Source organism: Mastigoproctus giganteus, chromosome 1 (assembly GCF_048544385.1).
Source record: "Mastigoproctus giganteus isolate SK-2022 chromosome 1, ASM4854438v1, whole genome shotgun sequence".
Lineage (NCBI taxonomy): Eukaryota > Metazoa > Arthropoda > Arachnida > Uropygi > Thelyphonidae > Mastigoproctus > Mastigoproctus giganteus.
Window position 1 is genome coordinate 109,316,153 of NC_143575.1, and position 14,257 is coordinate 109,330,409.

The 14,257-nt window shown below is 38.2% G+C and overlaps 1 protein-coding gene across 1 annotated transcript in view; it reads left to right on the top strand.

The window, feature by feature from the left end:
* LOC150091095 (uncharacterized) overlaps positions 1-14,257 on the top strand; it is a 334,378-nt gene that overhangs the window by 199,532 nt on the left and 120,589 nt on the right. Inside the window, exon 11 of the mRNA XM_090374226.1 lies at positions 3,703-3,780. Coding sequence (XP_090230352.1) covers positions 3,703-3,780 — 78 coding nt within the window. The remainder of the gene's footprint in view (positions 1-3,702; positions 3,781-14,257) is intronic.

Here is a 14,257-nt window from a genome sequence, read left to right on the forward strand (position 1 = left end):
GTTATGGGTTGAGATTAACTGTATAATATTGGTGTAAATACACCATAGTTTACCCATAAATTAACTCCATAAGTAGTGTAATAGCATTGTTTGATTATATCTCATATTGTGGCTAACTTCACAACGAGATACCAGGTATTGCACTTCTTTGAATAAATAATGCTTCTCTAGTAGAGGAGACTACTGTTATTTATTCTCAGTGGGCACCACCACCCAGACTCATTTTGGAGCTTGTTGGCTCACTCATCAGTGGACGGGCAGGTACCCTGATAATGCAGACATCCCATCATGGTTGCAAAGTTAATTCCACAATATGAGAGATGCCAAATGGTGAAAATAATGATAATATTTTAAAGACTAAATGCACAAGGCATAATATGTTATGTTAACGACATTACTTTTGTAGTTAAATAAGTTACATAAGTTACACTACTTATGTAGTTAAATTTATGAAGAAACTATGGTGTATTTACACCACTATTTTATAGTTAATCTCAACCCATAACATATGAGATAAAATCAAACAATGCCATTACACTACTTATGTATTTAAATTTATGGGTAAACTATGGTGTATTTACACCAATATTATATACTTATTTTTTAAAGTACTGTACTCTATTTTTTAACTATGTATATAAAATGTATTGGTCTCGTGTTTTGTAATGAAATTGTCTTAATTAAATTGTATTGTATTATTAGAAGACATATAAACGAAAAAAAAAAAAAAAAAAAGAAAAAAAAATTTTATTTTTCACCATAATTAATGATGGGAAACTCAAAAGAGCCTCTTAGTTCCACCGTTTTATACTTGAAAGAAACCATGCAACTTAAAAATACTCTTGGAAACAAGCAAAACTGAGAGCATAGTTCACTTTATAGATCAGGGGTCGGCAAACGTTTTTTGGAAAGGGCCAGATCATAAAATTTTTAGGCTCGCCGGGCCAGGTAGCAAGGTCAAAGATATTTACACGAGTAATTCTACTCATAGAGCAACAAAAAAAAAACAGATTCAAAATCTTTTTTATTAGGAAGTGATATTTTACATAATATTTATACACATGCTGACACTTACAAAAAAATGAATAAAATATTTCCATTTATTAATAAACGTATTATAGAACTGGTTAAATTTTGTACTAATGCGATGATTGTAATTGTTTTTTCTGAGATAATATTTCATCATACTGGAGTTCGAAGTTAGTACTTCCTATCATTAAAGTTGTTTGCAAATGGTCATCCGTTAATAATGATCTGTATTGCAATTTTACATATTTCATATTCGAAAATGTAATAGTAGTAGTAGTGGCATGTGATGCAAGAAAGCAAGTGTATGAGCTTATGCAGCATCAGCCGAAAAAAAAAAAAAAAAAAGAATCACACCATTCCCTCAAATGCCTGTCCAGTTCCTCCTTAAATTTATTCAATCTATCAACTTCCACAACGACAGATGGAAGTTTGTTCCAGCAATTAACCACCCGCTGTCTAAAGGCAAATTTCCGTACATCTATTCTACATCTGTCTTTTCACATTGTTAAGTACTCCCAAATACAGATATAAATCCTCGTGCATATGATTTTAATTGACCGTATTTATCTTCCGAAAGATATTTATAGAATTGGGTTAGATCCATTTCTTTAAACCTAACTTTTAGCATATCATCATTTTGCAGATCAATCACTTCTAATTGAAGGTCTGATGGAAGCTCCTCAATTGTACAGCCAAATGGATTTTGAAATATGGAAATGTCTTTTGCACTTGCATCAAGATCCGAAAAACGCTGTTGTAACTGTAGTTTAAGTTCAGAAAATATATCTGCCGCAAATTTTTTTGGGAATGGGGATTTCACTAATATTTGAAATTTTTTACAGCATGGAAAATGGTCAAACTTGGTTAATGTGATTTGTGTTTCAAACAGTGCAAATTTTTGACGATATGACTTTACGATAGAATATGTTTCATATTATGAGCACTGTTTTCCCCTGTAATTTTAAATTAAATTCTTTAAGATATCCCACGATTTCTGTAGCAAATGCTAATTTCCATAGCCATTCATTGTTAGATAATAGTGGTTGTGGGCAGTTTTTCTCATTTAGAAAAATTTCTATTGCTTCTCCGAGTTCAAAAAATCTCAATAACACTTCCATTGCTGATCCATCGAACTGCTGTATGGTAGGGCAAATCAGGATATTCGGCTTCAATCTCTAATAAAAAATCACGAAACTGATGATGGTTAAGTCCGAAGAGCGAATAAAGTTAACCGCTGACACAACTGGTTCATTAACACATGACAGATTGAGGTGTTTCCCACAAAGAGCCTGCTGATGAATAATATAATGCATTACCAGAGGTTTCGAACATTTAGCTTCTTCACAAGCCTTAAAAATTTGTCCAACTAATCCTTTCCCCATTCCACACATATTTTTACCACCATCAGTTGTGACACATTTTAACTGATTCCATTGCAAATTGTACTATGTTAGCATTTTCTCGACTTCCTTTAAGATATCTTCGCCTGTAGTTGTTCTATGCAGACTATTCATAGAAGCTAATTCTTCAGTAACCTCAAACTCAGTATGGACTCTTCGAATAAACAGCAACAATTGGGCAGTATCAGTAATGTCTGTAGACTAATCAAGAGCCAATGAAAACCACTTGAAATTTTTTGCCTTGTCTTTTAATTGACTCTTGATGTGGCTCCCGATGTCCTCAACTCTTCTAACAGTTGTTCTCGCCGAAAGACTGACAGATCGAAACAAATCCATTTTCTCTGGACACATTTCTTCGGCTGCCACAAGCAAACATGATTTAATTAATTCACCCTCAGTAAATGGTTTCCCTTTCTTGGCTAATAAATGAGCTATTCGTAAGCTTACTTTTGTTACTGCTTCATTATCATTTTTTATTTTAATGAATAAATTGCGGTGTGATGATGCATTACGTTTTAAACTTTCCAATTTTAGCTTCCGTCGATTTTCTGTCAGTTTTGAATATTGTGCTGCGTGCTTAGTTTGGTAATGACGACATATATTTTACTCTTTTCGCACAGCTATTGTGTCATTACATAATAAACATGACACTTTGTCATTTATTTCTATGACAAAATAATTCACACTCCATTCAGCTTTAAAAGCACGACATTCGAAGTCCACTTTTCTCTTCATATTTGGTCTTGAGGGTGACATGGAAACGGTGGGTAATAAATAAAAGGGGAAAAAAAGATCGCAGAGCGCCGTGACAGACAATACCATGTGCGCCGCTAAAGCAAAACTGAGAGAAATTCTGGCAACACTTGTTCCACGGTAGACAACAGAATGCGAATACACGACGCCAGTAGCGCCACGTGCAGCCATTATTCTCAACTTGACTATTGGCTATTGCAACGCGTAATTTGATTTTTTTAAAATTTTTTTTATGTAAAAAAACTATTAACCCGCAGGCTGGATTTGGCCCGTGGGCCATAGTTTGCCGACCCGTGTTATAGATAATATACTGTTTAATAAAGTTTCAGTGAATTCACCAAGTTATGAAAATTAAAAAAAAAAAAAAAAAAAAAAAAATTGAAGAATCACGCATGGACTACAAAATGAATAATGTGCATGCGGATGGCTAATATTTTATGTTATTTTTGTAAAGAGTTGTTATGATCATAAAAATATTTTTCCTCACACACACGTTCTTAAAAAGTAATTTTTAATTTAGGTGTGCTCTCTACAACAGATAAGAAAATTTTGGGTTACTATAAACAATTTCAGATTAACAAGACAAGTCTCCTGGAAAGTAAGTATGGGGACTAACATCTCTTAGTATTTCCTGTATTATTAGAGTGTTAGTAGACATTTAGTAAAATAAAAATTTATATTAGTAGAATAAAAGATACATTTAAAAGAAGAAAAAATTATGGGAATTAAAAACACCACTACTTCATGTTTTATTGTTTATATTTGAGTATAGTATATTAACAAGTAATTTTGTAGGTTACAAGTAAAAAAAAAAGGTAAAGTGCAGCCATTATCAACCCACTGCAGGATGGAAGCCTCCTCAGAAATTCATGTTGAGTGGAAATGGACCATAATCTGCCACGCTGGTCCAATGCGGGTTGGCAGATCGACCGTATTCAGCAGTCAGGGGCTTGAACCCCGGTCAACTCAAAGAGCGTGTGCTACTGCACTCCCACTCCTGACCACTCGGCTACTCACTCACAACCACCATGTTAGTGTAATTAATATATAAACCCATCTTAGTTACTATCTCTCTCTCTACTAAAGAACAGAGTCAAGTGGTGATAGTGATGACACAAGTGGAGCAACACTTGGATGCCATAGTTTATCTTGATGTTGTTTATGACCAGGTAAATCCCTTCGTGGCTGCAGTGGATCCATCTTTGAATAGATTATTCCAGGAGGATAGCCATGTCACAAGGCTAGAGTTGTGCAGAACTGGTTCTTGGAACATGAAAAATGAATAAACCTACTGTGGTGGCCTGGTATTCTTTAGATAAATGAACAAGTTGTTTAAGGTCATTAGTAGTTGCAAAAGCCTCAGCATCTTGACCCCATTTGACTGTCTAAAAAATTGAAGCCTACTGCAGTTGCAAACATTAAAATTGCCAAGGAAAGTTGCCTCACTGTTAGAAAAGTTAGATTGGAAAAAATCGACTTTCAAAGAAAGAAATCAAAAAAGTTCTGAGTGGTAGAGCTGGGACTAACTAAAGGAAGTAGTAGTAGTGGCATGTGATGCAAGAAAGCAAGTGTATGAGTTTATGCAGCATCAGCCAAAAAAAAAAAAAAAAATTACATCATTCGCTCCAAAGGCCTGTCCAGTTCCTCCTTAAATTTATTTAACCTATCAACTTCCACAATGACAGATGGAAGTTTGTTCCAGCAATTAACCACCCACTGGCTAAAGGCAAATTTCTGCACATCTATTCTACATCTGTCTTTTCTTAATTTGAATTTATGCCACCTTAGGTTCGTAATCTGAACAAGTGGAAGGATTCCATCAGAATTCAGCGTGCTCAACCCATTCAAGGCCTTATACACCTCTATCAGATCACTGCACAGGTGCCTAGTCTCCAGCCACTGCAATTTGCAGAACTTAAACCTCTCTTGGTAAGAGGATCCCTTCATTCCCCTCACCAATCTTGTTGCCCTTCTCTATACACACTCAAGCAAATCTACATCCTTCCTAAAATGAGGCTTCCAGACCTGTACGCAGTACTCAAGGCGTGGCCTGACCATTACCTTATACAGAGGGACAATCACCTCCTTTTCCCTGCTAGCAAAATTCCTATATATCATTGACAAAACCCCATGACCTGCCCTGGCAGCCTGTCTGAATTGCTCAGGAAACTTCATATCTGGCTGCACAATTACTCCCAGGTCTTTCATTTTCTACCACCTTAAGTGTAGTACCACACAGTTGGTACGTTTCTCTGGAGTTACTTCTACTCATATGCAGTACTTTGCATTTGTCAAGGTTAAACTTCAGTTGCCACTTCTTAGCCCATCTGCCCAAATTATCTAGATCCTGTTGCAGTAGCACACTGCCATTACTGTCATTAACAACCCTGCCACCCTTTGTATCATCTGCAAACTTTGGCACTAACCACCATTGATAAATATACAAAACAATAGAGGACCCAACACCGAACCCTGTGGGACTCCACTAATAACGTTAGTCCATGAAGAGCAGCACCCATTAATTACCACCCTCTGTCTTCTCTCACTCAACCATCCTTTTATCCATTATAGCAACTTACTCTTAATACCATTCTACTCCAATTTGTACAATAGTCTTCCATGTGCAACAGTGTCAAAAGCTTTCCTGAAATCCAAATATATGATATCAAAATTATTTTTTGCATCCAGTTCCTTTGTAACTACATCATAGTATCCTATTAAATTTGTCACACAAGACTTTCCCTTAACAAACCCATGTTGTGTCTGAATTATTGCTGCAGTCTTGTCTAGATGATCCTGCAATGCATCTTTAACCAGTGACTCCATTATTTTACCCGGGACAGAAGTTAAACTAACTGGTCTGTAATTACTCGTGCCACCCTTCGATCCCCCCTTGTGAACTGGGGATACATTTGCACATCTCCAGTCTGTGGGGACCTCCCCTGAGTCCAAGGATTGTCTCATAATTATGGCTAAGGGTTTGCTTAGTTGCTTTGCTGCCTCCTTTAATATAACTGGATTGATCCCATCCACCCTAGGTGCCTTTCTTATGTTTATCCTCAACAATTTCTCCTCCACTTTGATCTCAGTTATTACAAAATCATTAAGCACCCTGCTACAATTTGATAACCTTCTGCCATTTTCAAACTTTAATAACTCCTTATGTGTGAATGTAGACGCGAAATACTCATTCAGTTTGTTTGCTATCTGAGCAGGATCATCAACAGTCGAACCATCGATATCAAGTGGACTAATCAGATTCATCCCCTTCTTTTTAGAGTTTATATAAGTAAAGAAATCCTTGCTGTTTTTCTTAGCATCTTTTGCCAAAGATTTCTTGTAATCTGCCTTCGTCTGCCTAACCTTCTTTGTGATCTGATTACAGACTAGTTTATATCTGCCATAGGCTTCTGAGTCGCTTAATAATTTATATGCATCCCATGCATTTTTCTTCTCTGTCACGAGTCTCATTAGTTCATTTGATAACCATTTAGGCCTAAACTTTGAACAATATTTCTTAATAGGTATGAAACTTTTAGTAGCATCCACGATTAATTCCTTGAGTGCTTCCCACTTAGAATTTACTGTTGATAACATCATCAGTTGATCCCACCGTACAGAAGTCACAAAGAAAGAAATCAAAAATGAAATTCTAAGTGTTTAGTAGTTGGAAGAAACAAAAAATGAATTTGACAGATTTAGGTTAGAGTCTTTAAGCCAGAGGAGTTCAAAAAGAGGAGACTCCTAATTTGGAATATTTTGACATATGCACAGATACACCTATGAAGTAAAAGGAATTATAGAGCAAATAATTAGGACAGCTGAAATTGGCTGATGCTGCATCATATGCCTCTACTAATGCTAATGTGTTAATGGAATTTTTAGATATAATGTATACATTGCAAGAATATACCACCATATTTTATAATTTATTTTGGGTTGTGTTATTCCCTCAAAAGAATGCAATGCCTTACATTCTTTTGCATTAAAACACAGCTCCCACTTTTCTGACCAACCTTGAAGCCTTCAAAGTCATTCTGAAGGAATGACTATAGCTGGAAGTCATTGCAATACAGCTGCTTAAAGCTGATCCTTAACTATCTTAACGTTATCTGTAAATTTGGACAGCACATATATTTCCTTTGTTTATGTAAATTAAGAAAATGAGAAACAACCCTGGTCTCATTACTAATCCTTGGGAGATCTCATTTTTAATGTTAGCTCAGTCTAGTCACTAACCATCTAAGAATTGTGCCTGTGGTCCCAGCTTATACAGGAACTGCTCCTGTGGGACTGATTCAAATGCTTTGCTAAAATCCAAATAAACAATGTTCAAATTATTTCTTTTTGTGCCTTATGTCAATCTTATTTCCTTCATCTGGCTCATGAGCTAGTCATGAACAGGAGAGACTGCTTCTACAGGGTATCCCTATAGTGCTATACCCTGCTTCTACAGGGTATAGCATCAGCAAGAATATTTGCTGATGCAATCGTGGCAGTGTTAGGTGGGTCGGAAAACTGCTAGCTTGGGGGGGATACAGGAAATAATAGATTGAGTAGCCACTGGCAGAGGTGAAAGTGATTCTTGCACTGCTTCTATTGGAATGAGCAGCCGCCTGGAAACCAAGATGCAGAGTATTTCAGAGACTACTGGGAGTTATTTTGATACAAGTAAACACATGGGTTGTGTTAGGGTAGCTAAGAATAGAAACAGGTGATTGTTTACTTGCGTGTACACCAATGCTAGGAGTTTGGTAAATAAATTTGATGAATTTGAGGTATTGCTCAAAACATCAAAGACAGATAACAATATCTGCCTTTGATGTTGGGATATCAAAGTTTATTGTTGGGATATCAGAGACATGGTGTTACACAGATATAAGGAATGCAGAACTGAAATTTGGGCAGTACAATGTGTACAGACAGGATAGGAAGGGAGGAGGGGTTATGCTGTTAGTTAAGAGATACATAAAATCCAAGGAAGTGAAGCCAGTCGACATCACTGGACAGTGCAGTATCGAGTCAGTTTGGTGTGACGTAAGCATTGGGAGATAAAAATTGAGAGTAGATGTGTGCTATAGGCCTAATGACTCTGATGAGTATAATAAGAAACTGTACAGGGAAGTAGAGTGGGCCTGTAAATCAGAGAGTCTTATAATGGGAATTTTAATTTCCCAGATATTGACTGGAATTTGTGGGTTGGTCACTCACACACTAGCAAGGCTTTTGTGGATTTATTGGATGATTGTTTTCTACATCAGCATGTTCGGGAGGCAACTAGAGGGAGTAATACTCTTGATCTGGTTATCAGTAGTGATTCTTCATGCATTGAGAATCTGCAGATAAAGGAACCACTAGGTGGCAGTGATCACAGTGTGCTGAAGTGGGATTTACTCAAAGAGGTAACTACCATCAGGGGTAAAGGGAAGGGTTTTTGCTTTTGTAAAGGCAACTACGATGGTCTGAGACAGAATTTAAATTCTATACAGCGGAACCAACTAATGATGTTACCAACAGCAAATTCAAAATGGAAAGCATTAAAAGAATTTATCTTGGAAGCTATTTGGCTTTACATACCAACTAAGAAATATTGTTCAAGGTTTAGGCCTAAAGGATGTCAGATGAACTAATGAGGCATTTGGCAGAGAAGAAAAATGCATTGGATACATATAAATTAATGGGTGACATGGAAGCCTATGATAGATATAAGCTGGTCTGTAACCAAGTCACAAAGGAGATTAGGTAGGCAAAGGCTGATTACGAGAAATCCTTGGCAAAGGATGCAAAGAAAAACAGAAAAGAGTTCTTTACCTATGTAAACCCTAGAAGGAAAGGGATGAATCAGATTGGTCCACTGGATATTGATGGTTCAACAGTTGATGATCCTGCTCAGGTGGCTAATAAATTAAACGAGTATTTTGCATCTACATTCACACACACGAGGAGTTATTCAGGAAGGGGAATGCCAGAGGTGAAGTAAACTCAGGCAGTGAGCTAGATGATTTTGTAATAACTGAGAGGAAATTGGAGGAGAAATTGTTGAGGATAAACATAAAAAAGGCACCTGGGGTGGATGGGCTCCATCCAGTTATATTAAAGGAGGCAACAAAAGAAGTAAGAAATCCTTAGCCATAATTATGAGAGCTTCCTTGGACTCACGGGAGGTACCCACACAATGGAGATGTGCAAATGTGACCCCAATTCACAAAGGAGGATCAAAGGCCGACGAGTAATTATAGACCTGTGAGTTTAACTTCTGTTCCAGGAAAATTAATGGAGGCACTGGTTAAAGAAGCAGTGCAGGATCATCTAGACAAGACTTTAGTTATAGTTCAGACACAGCATGGTTTTGTTAAGAGAAAGTCTTGCCTGACCAACTTGATTGGATACTATGATGCAGTCACAAAAGAACTGGATGCAGGGAATAACTGATATTATATATTTTGATCTTAGAAAGGCTTTTGATACTGTTGCACATGGATGACTGCTGCACAAATTGGAGCAGTGTGGCATTGGAGGCAAATTGCTGCTATGGATAAAGGGGTGGTTGAGGGGGGAGAAGACAGAGAGTGGTAATCAATGGACACTGCTCATCGTGGACTAATGTTATTAGTGGAGTCCCTCAGGATTCAGTGTTGGGTCCATTGTTGTTTTCTGTATTTATAAATGGTATTGATGATGGTATATCAAGCTTAATGTCCAAGTTTGCAGACGATACAAAGGTTGGCAGGGTTGTTAAGGACACTACTGACAGTATGCTGCTGCAACAGGATCTGGAAAGGTTGAGCAGATGGGCTGAGAGGTGGCAAAGGTAGTTTAACATTGACAAATGTAAAGTACTACATATGGGAAACAGTAACCCCAGAGCAATGTATCAAATCTGTGGTACTACACTGACAGTGGTAGAGAATGAAAAGCACCTGCGGGTAATTGTGCAGGTAGATATGAAGTTTTCTGAGCAGTGCAGACGAGCTGCAAGAAAAGCTTATGGTGTCTTGTCAATGATATACAGGAATTTTTCTAGCAGGGATAAGGAGGTGATTATTCACTTGTATAAGCAATGGTCAGGCCACACTTTGAGTATGGTATACAGGTCTGGAGGCCTCATTTCAAGAAGGATGTGGAGGTGCTGGAACAAGTACAGAGAAGGGCAACAAGATTAGTGAATGGAACAAAGGGTTGCTCTTACGAAGAAAGGCTTAAGTTTTGCAAATTACAGTGTCTGGAGACTAGGCACCGGCGAGGTGATGTGATAGAGGTGTATAAAGCCTTGAACAGTTTGAGCATGCTCAATGCTGATGGAATTCTTCCTCTTGCTCAGAATGTTCATTTGAAAGGGCATAAATTCAAATTGAGGAAAGACATGTAGGATAGATGTGCAGAAATTTGCCTTTAGCCAGCGGGTAGTTGGTTGGTGGAACAGACTTGCATCCCTTGTAGTGGAAGTTGATAGCCTAAATAAATTTAAGGCATAGCTGGATAGGTATTTCGAACGAACGGAGGGGTGAAATGGGAATATTTTTTCCCCCCCTGATGCTGCATAAGCTTGCTTTCTTGCATCATATGCCTGTACTAATGCTAATGAACCAGACGTAGGAAATAAGGTTGCCTATTCTCAGCCCTGTGGAAATAGAAATTGTCTATAGACAGAAAATAGAAGTGCGCCCAGTTGATATTGATGAACAGTGCACTGTTGAGTCAGTTTGGTGTGACATAAGCATTGCGAAAGCAAAAATAAGGGTAGGAGTGTGTTATAGGCCTAAAGACTCAAATGAGTACAATGAACAATTATACAGAGAAATAGAGTGGGCCAGTAAATCAGAATGTCTTATAATGGAGGATTTTAACTTCCCAGATATTGACTGGATCTTGTGGGTTGGTCACTCACACACTAGTCAGACTTTTGTGGATTTATTGGATGATTGTTTTCTGCAACAGCATGTTCGAGAGGCAACCAGAGAGAGTAATACTCTTGATCTGGTTATCAGCAGTGATCATTCATGTATTAAGAATTTGCAGATAAAGGAACCACTAGGTGGCAGTGATCACAGTGTACTGATGTGGGATTTACTTAAAGATATAATTACCTAGGGATAAAGGAAAGGGTTTTTGCTTCCGTAAAGGTGAGTACAGTTGTCTTAGAAAGTTTTTAATTTCTGTACAGTGGGATAAACTGACGATGTTAACAACAGTAAATTCTAAGTGGGAAGCATTCAAGGAATTAATCGTGGATGCTACTAAAAGTTTCATACCTATTAAGAAATATTGTTCAAAGTTTAGGCCTAAATGGTTATCAAATGAACTAATGAGACTCATGACAGAGAAGAAAAATGCATGGGATGCATATAAATTATCAAGCGACTCAGAAGCCTATGGCAGATATAAGCTAGTCTGTAATCAGATCACAAAGCAGGTTAGGCAGCCGAAGGCAGATTACGAGAAATCCTTGGCAAACGTTGCTGAGAAAAACAGCAAGGATTTTAGCATTAGTAGAGGCATTTGATGCAAGAAAGCAAGCTTATGCAGCATCAGCCAAAAAAAAAAAAAAAAAAACCCACTTCCACTTCACCCCTCTGTTCGTTCAAAATACCTGTCCAGCTGAGCCTTAAACTTATTTAGGCTATCAACCTCCACTACAAGGGATGGAAGTCTGTTCCACCAACCAACCACCCGCTGGCTAAAGGCAAATTTCCGCACGTCTATCCTACATCTGTCTTTCCTCAATTTGAATTTATGCCCTCTCAGGTGATTATTCTGAGCTAGAGGAAGAATCCCATCAGCATTGAGCACGCTCAAACCATTCAAGGCTTTATACACCTCTATCAGATCACCTCGCTGGTGCCTAGTCTCCAGACACTGTAATTTGCAAAACTTAAGCCTTCTTCGTAAGAGCACCCCTTTGTTCCATTCACTAATCTTGTTGCCCTTCTCTGTACTCGTTCCAGCAGCTCTATATCCTTCTTGAAATGAGGCCTCCAGACCTGTATACAGTACTCTAGGTTTGGCCCGACCATTGCCTTATACAAGGGAATAATCACCTCCTTATCCCTGCTGGAAAAATTCCTGTATATCATTGACAATACTCCATGAGCTACTCTTGCAGCCCATCTGCACTGCTCAGAGAACTTCATATCTGCCTGCACAACCACCCCCAAGTCCCTTTCATTCTCTACCACTGTCAGTGTAGTACTACAGAGTTGATACGTTGCTCTGGGGTTGCTGTTTCCCATGTGTAGTACTTTACATTTGTCAATGTTAAACTTCATTTGCCACCTCTCAGCCCATCTGCTCAACCTTTCCAGATCCTGTTGCAGCAGCATAGTGTCAGTAGTGTCCTTGACAACCCTGCCAACCTTTGTATCATCTGCAAACTTTGACATTAAGCTTGATATACCATCATCAATATCATTTATAAATACAGAAAACAATAATGGACCCAACACTGAGCCCTGAGGGACTCCACTAATAACATTAGTCCACGATGAGCAGTGTCCATTGATTACCACTCTCTGTCTTCTCCCCCTCAACCACCCCTTTATCCATAGCAGCAATTTGCCTCCAATGTCACACTGCTCCAGTTTGTGTAGCAGTCTTCCATGTGCAACAGTATCAAAAGCCTTTCTAAGATCCAAGTATATAATATCAACGCTATTCCCTGCATCCAGTTCTTTTGTGACTGCATCATAATATCCAATCAAATTGGTCAGGCAAGACTTCCCCTTAACAAAACCATGCTGTGTCCGAGCTATAACTGAAGTCTTGTCTAAATGATCCTGCAGTGCTTCTTTAACCAGTGCCTCCATTAATTTTCCTGGAACAGAAGTTAAGCTCACAGGTCTATAATTACTTGTGTCAGCCTTTGATCCTCCTTTGTGAATTCGGGTCACATTTGCACATTTCCAGTCTATGGGTACCTCCCCTGAGTCCAAGGAAGCTCTCATAATTATGGCTAAGGGTTTGCTTACTTCCTTTGTTGCCTCCTTTAATATAACTGGATAGATCCCATCCACCCCAGGTGCCTTTCTTGTGTTTATCTTCAACAGTTTCTCCTCCACTTTACTCCCAGTTATTTCAAGATTCTGTAGCTTACTGCTAGAGTTGAATACACCTCTGGCATTCCCCTTGCTGAATAACTCCTCATATGTGAATGTCGATGCAAAATATTCATTTAGTTTGTTAGCTACCTGAGCAGGATCATCAACAGTTCACCCATCAATATCAAGTGGACCAATCTGATTCATCCCCTTCCTTCTAGAGTTTACATAAGTAAAGAACTCTTTGCTGTTTTTCTTTGCATCCCTTGCCAAGGATTTCTCGTAATCTGCCTTCGCCTGCCTAACCTCCTTTGTAACTTGGTTGCATATCAACTTGTATCTATCATAGGCTTCTGTGTCATGTGTTAATTTGTAAGTATCCCATGCATTTTTCTTCTCTGCCATATGCCTCATTAGTTCATCTGACATCCATTTAGGCCTAAACCTTGAACAATATTTCTTAGTTGGTATGTAAAGCCTAGTAGCTTCCAAGATTAATTCTTTGAATGCTTCCCATTTTGAATTTGCTGTTGGTAACATCATCAGTTGGTCCCACTGTATAGAATTTAAATACTGTCTCAGTCCATCGTAGTCGCCTTTACGGAAGCAATAACCCTTCCCTTTACCCCTAATGGTAGTTACCTCTTTGAGTAAATCCCACTTCAGCACACTGTGATCACTGCCACCTAGTGGTTCATTTATCCTGCAGATTCTTAATGCATGAAGAATCACTGCTGATAATCAAATCAAGACTATTACTCCCTCTAGTTGCCTCCCGAACATGCTTATGAAGAAAACAATCATCCAATAAATCCACAAAAGCCCTGCTAGTGTGTGAGTGACCAGCCCCCAAATTCCAGTCAATATCTGGGAAATTAAAATCTCCCATTATAAGACTCTCTGATTTAATGGCCCATTCTATTTCCCTGTACAGTTTCTTATTATACTCATCAGAGTCATTAGGCCTATAGCACACCCCTACTCTCAATTTTGATCTTCCAATGCTTATGTCACACCAAACTGACTCAACACTGCACTGTC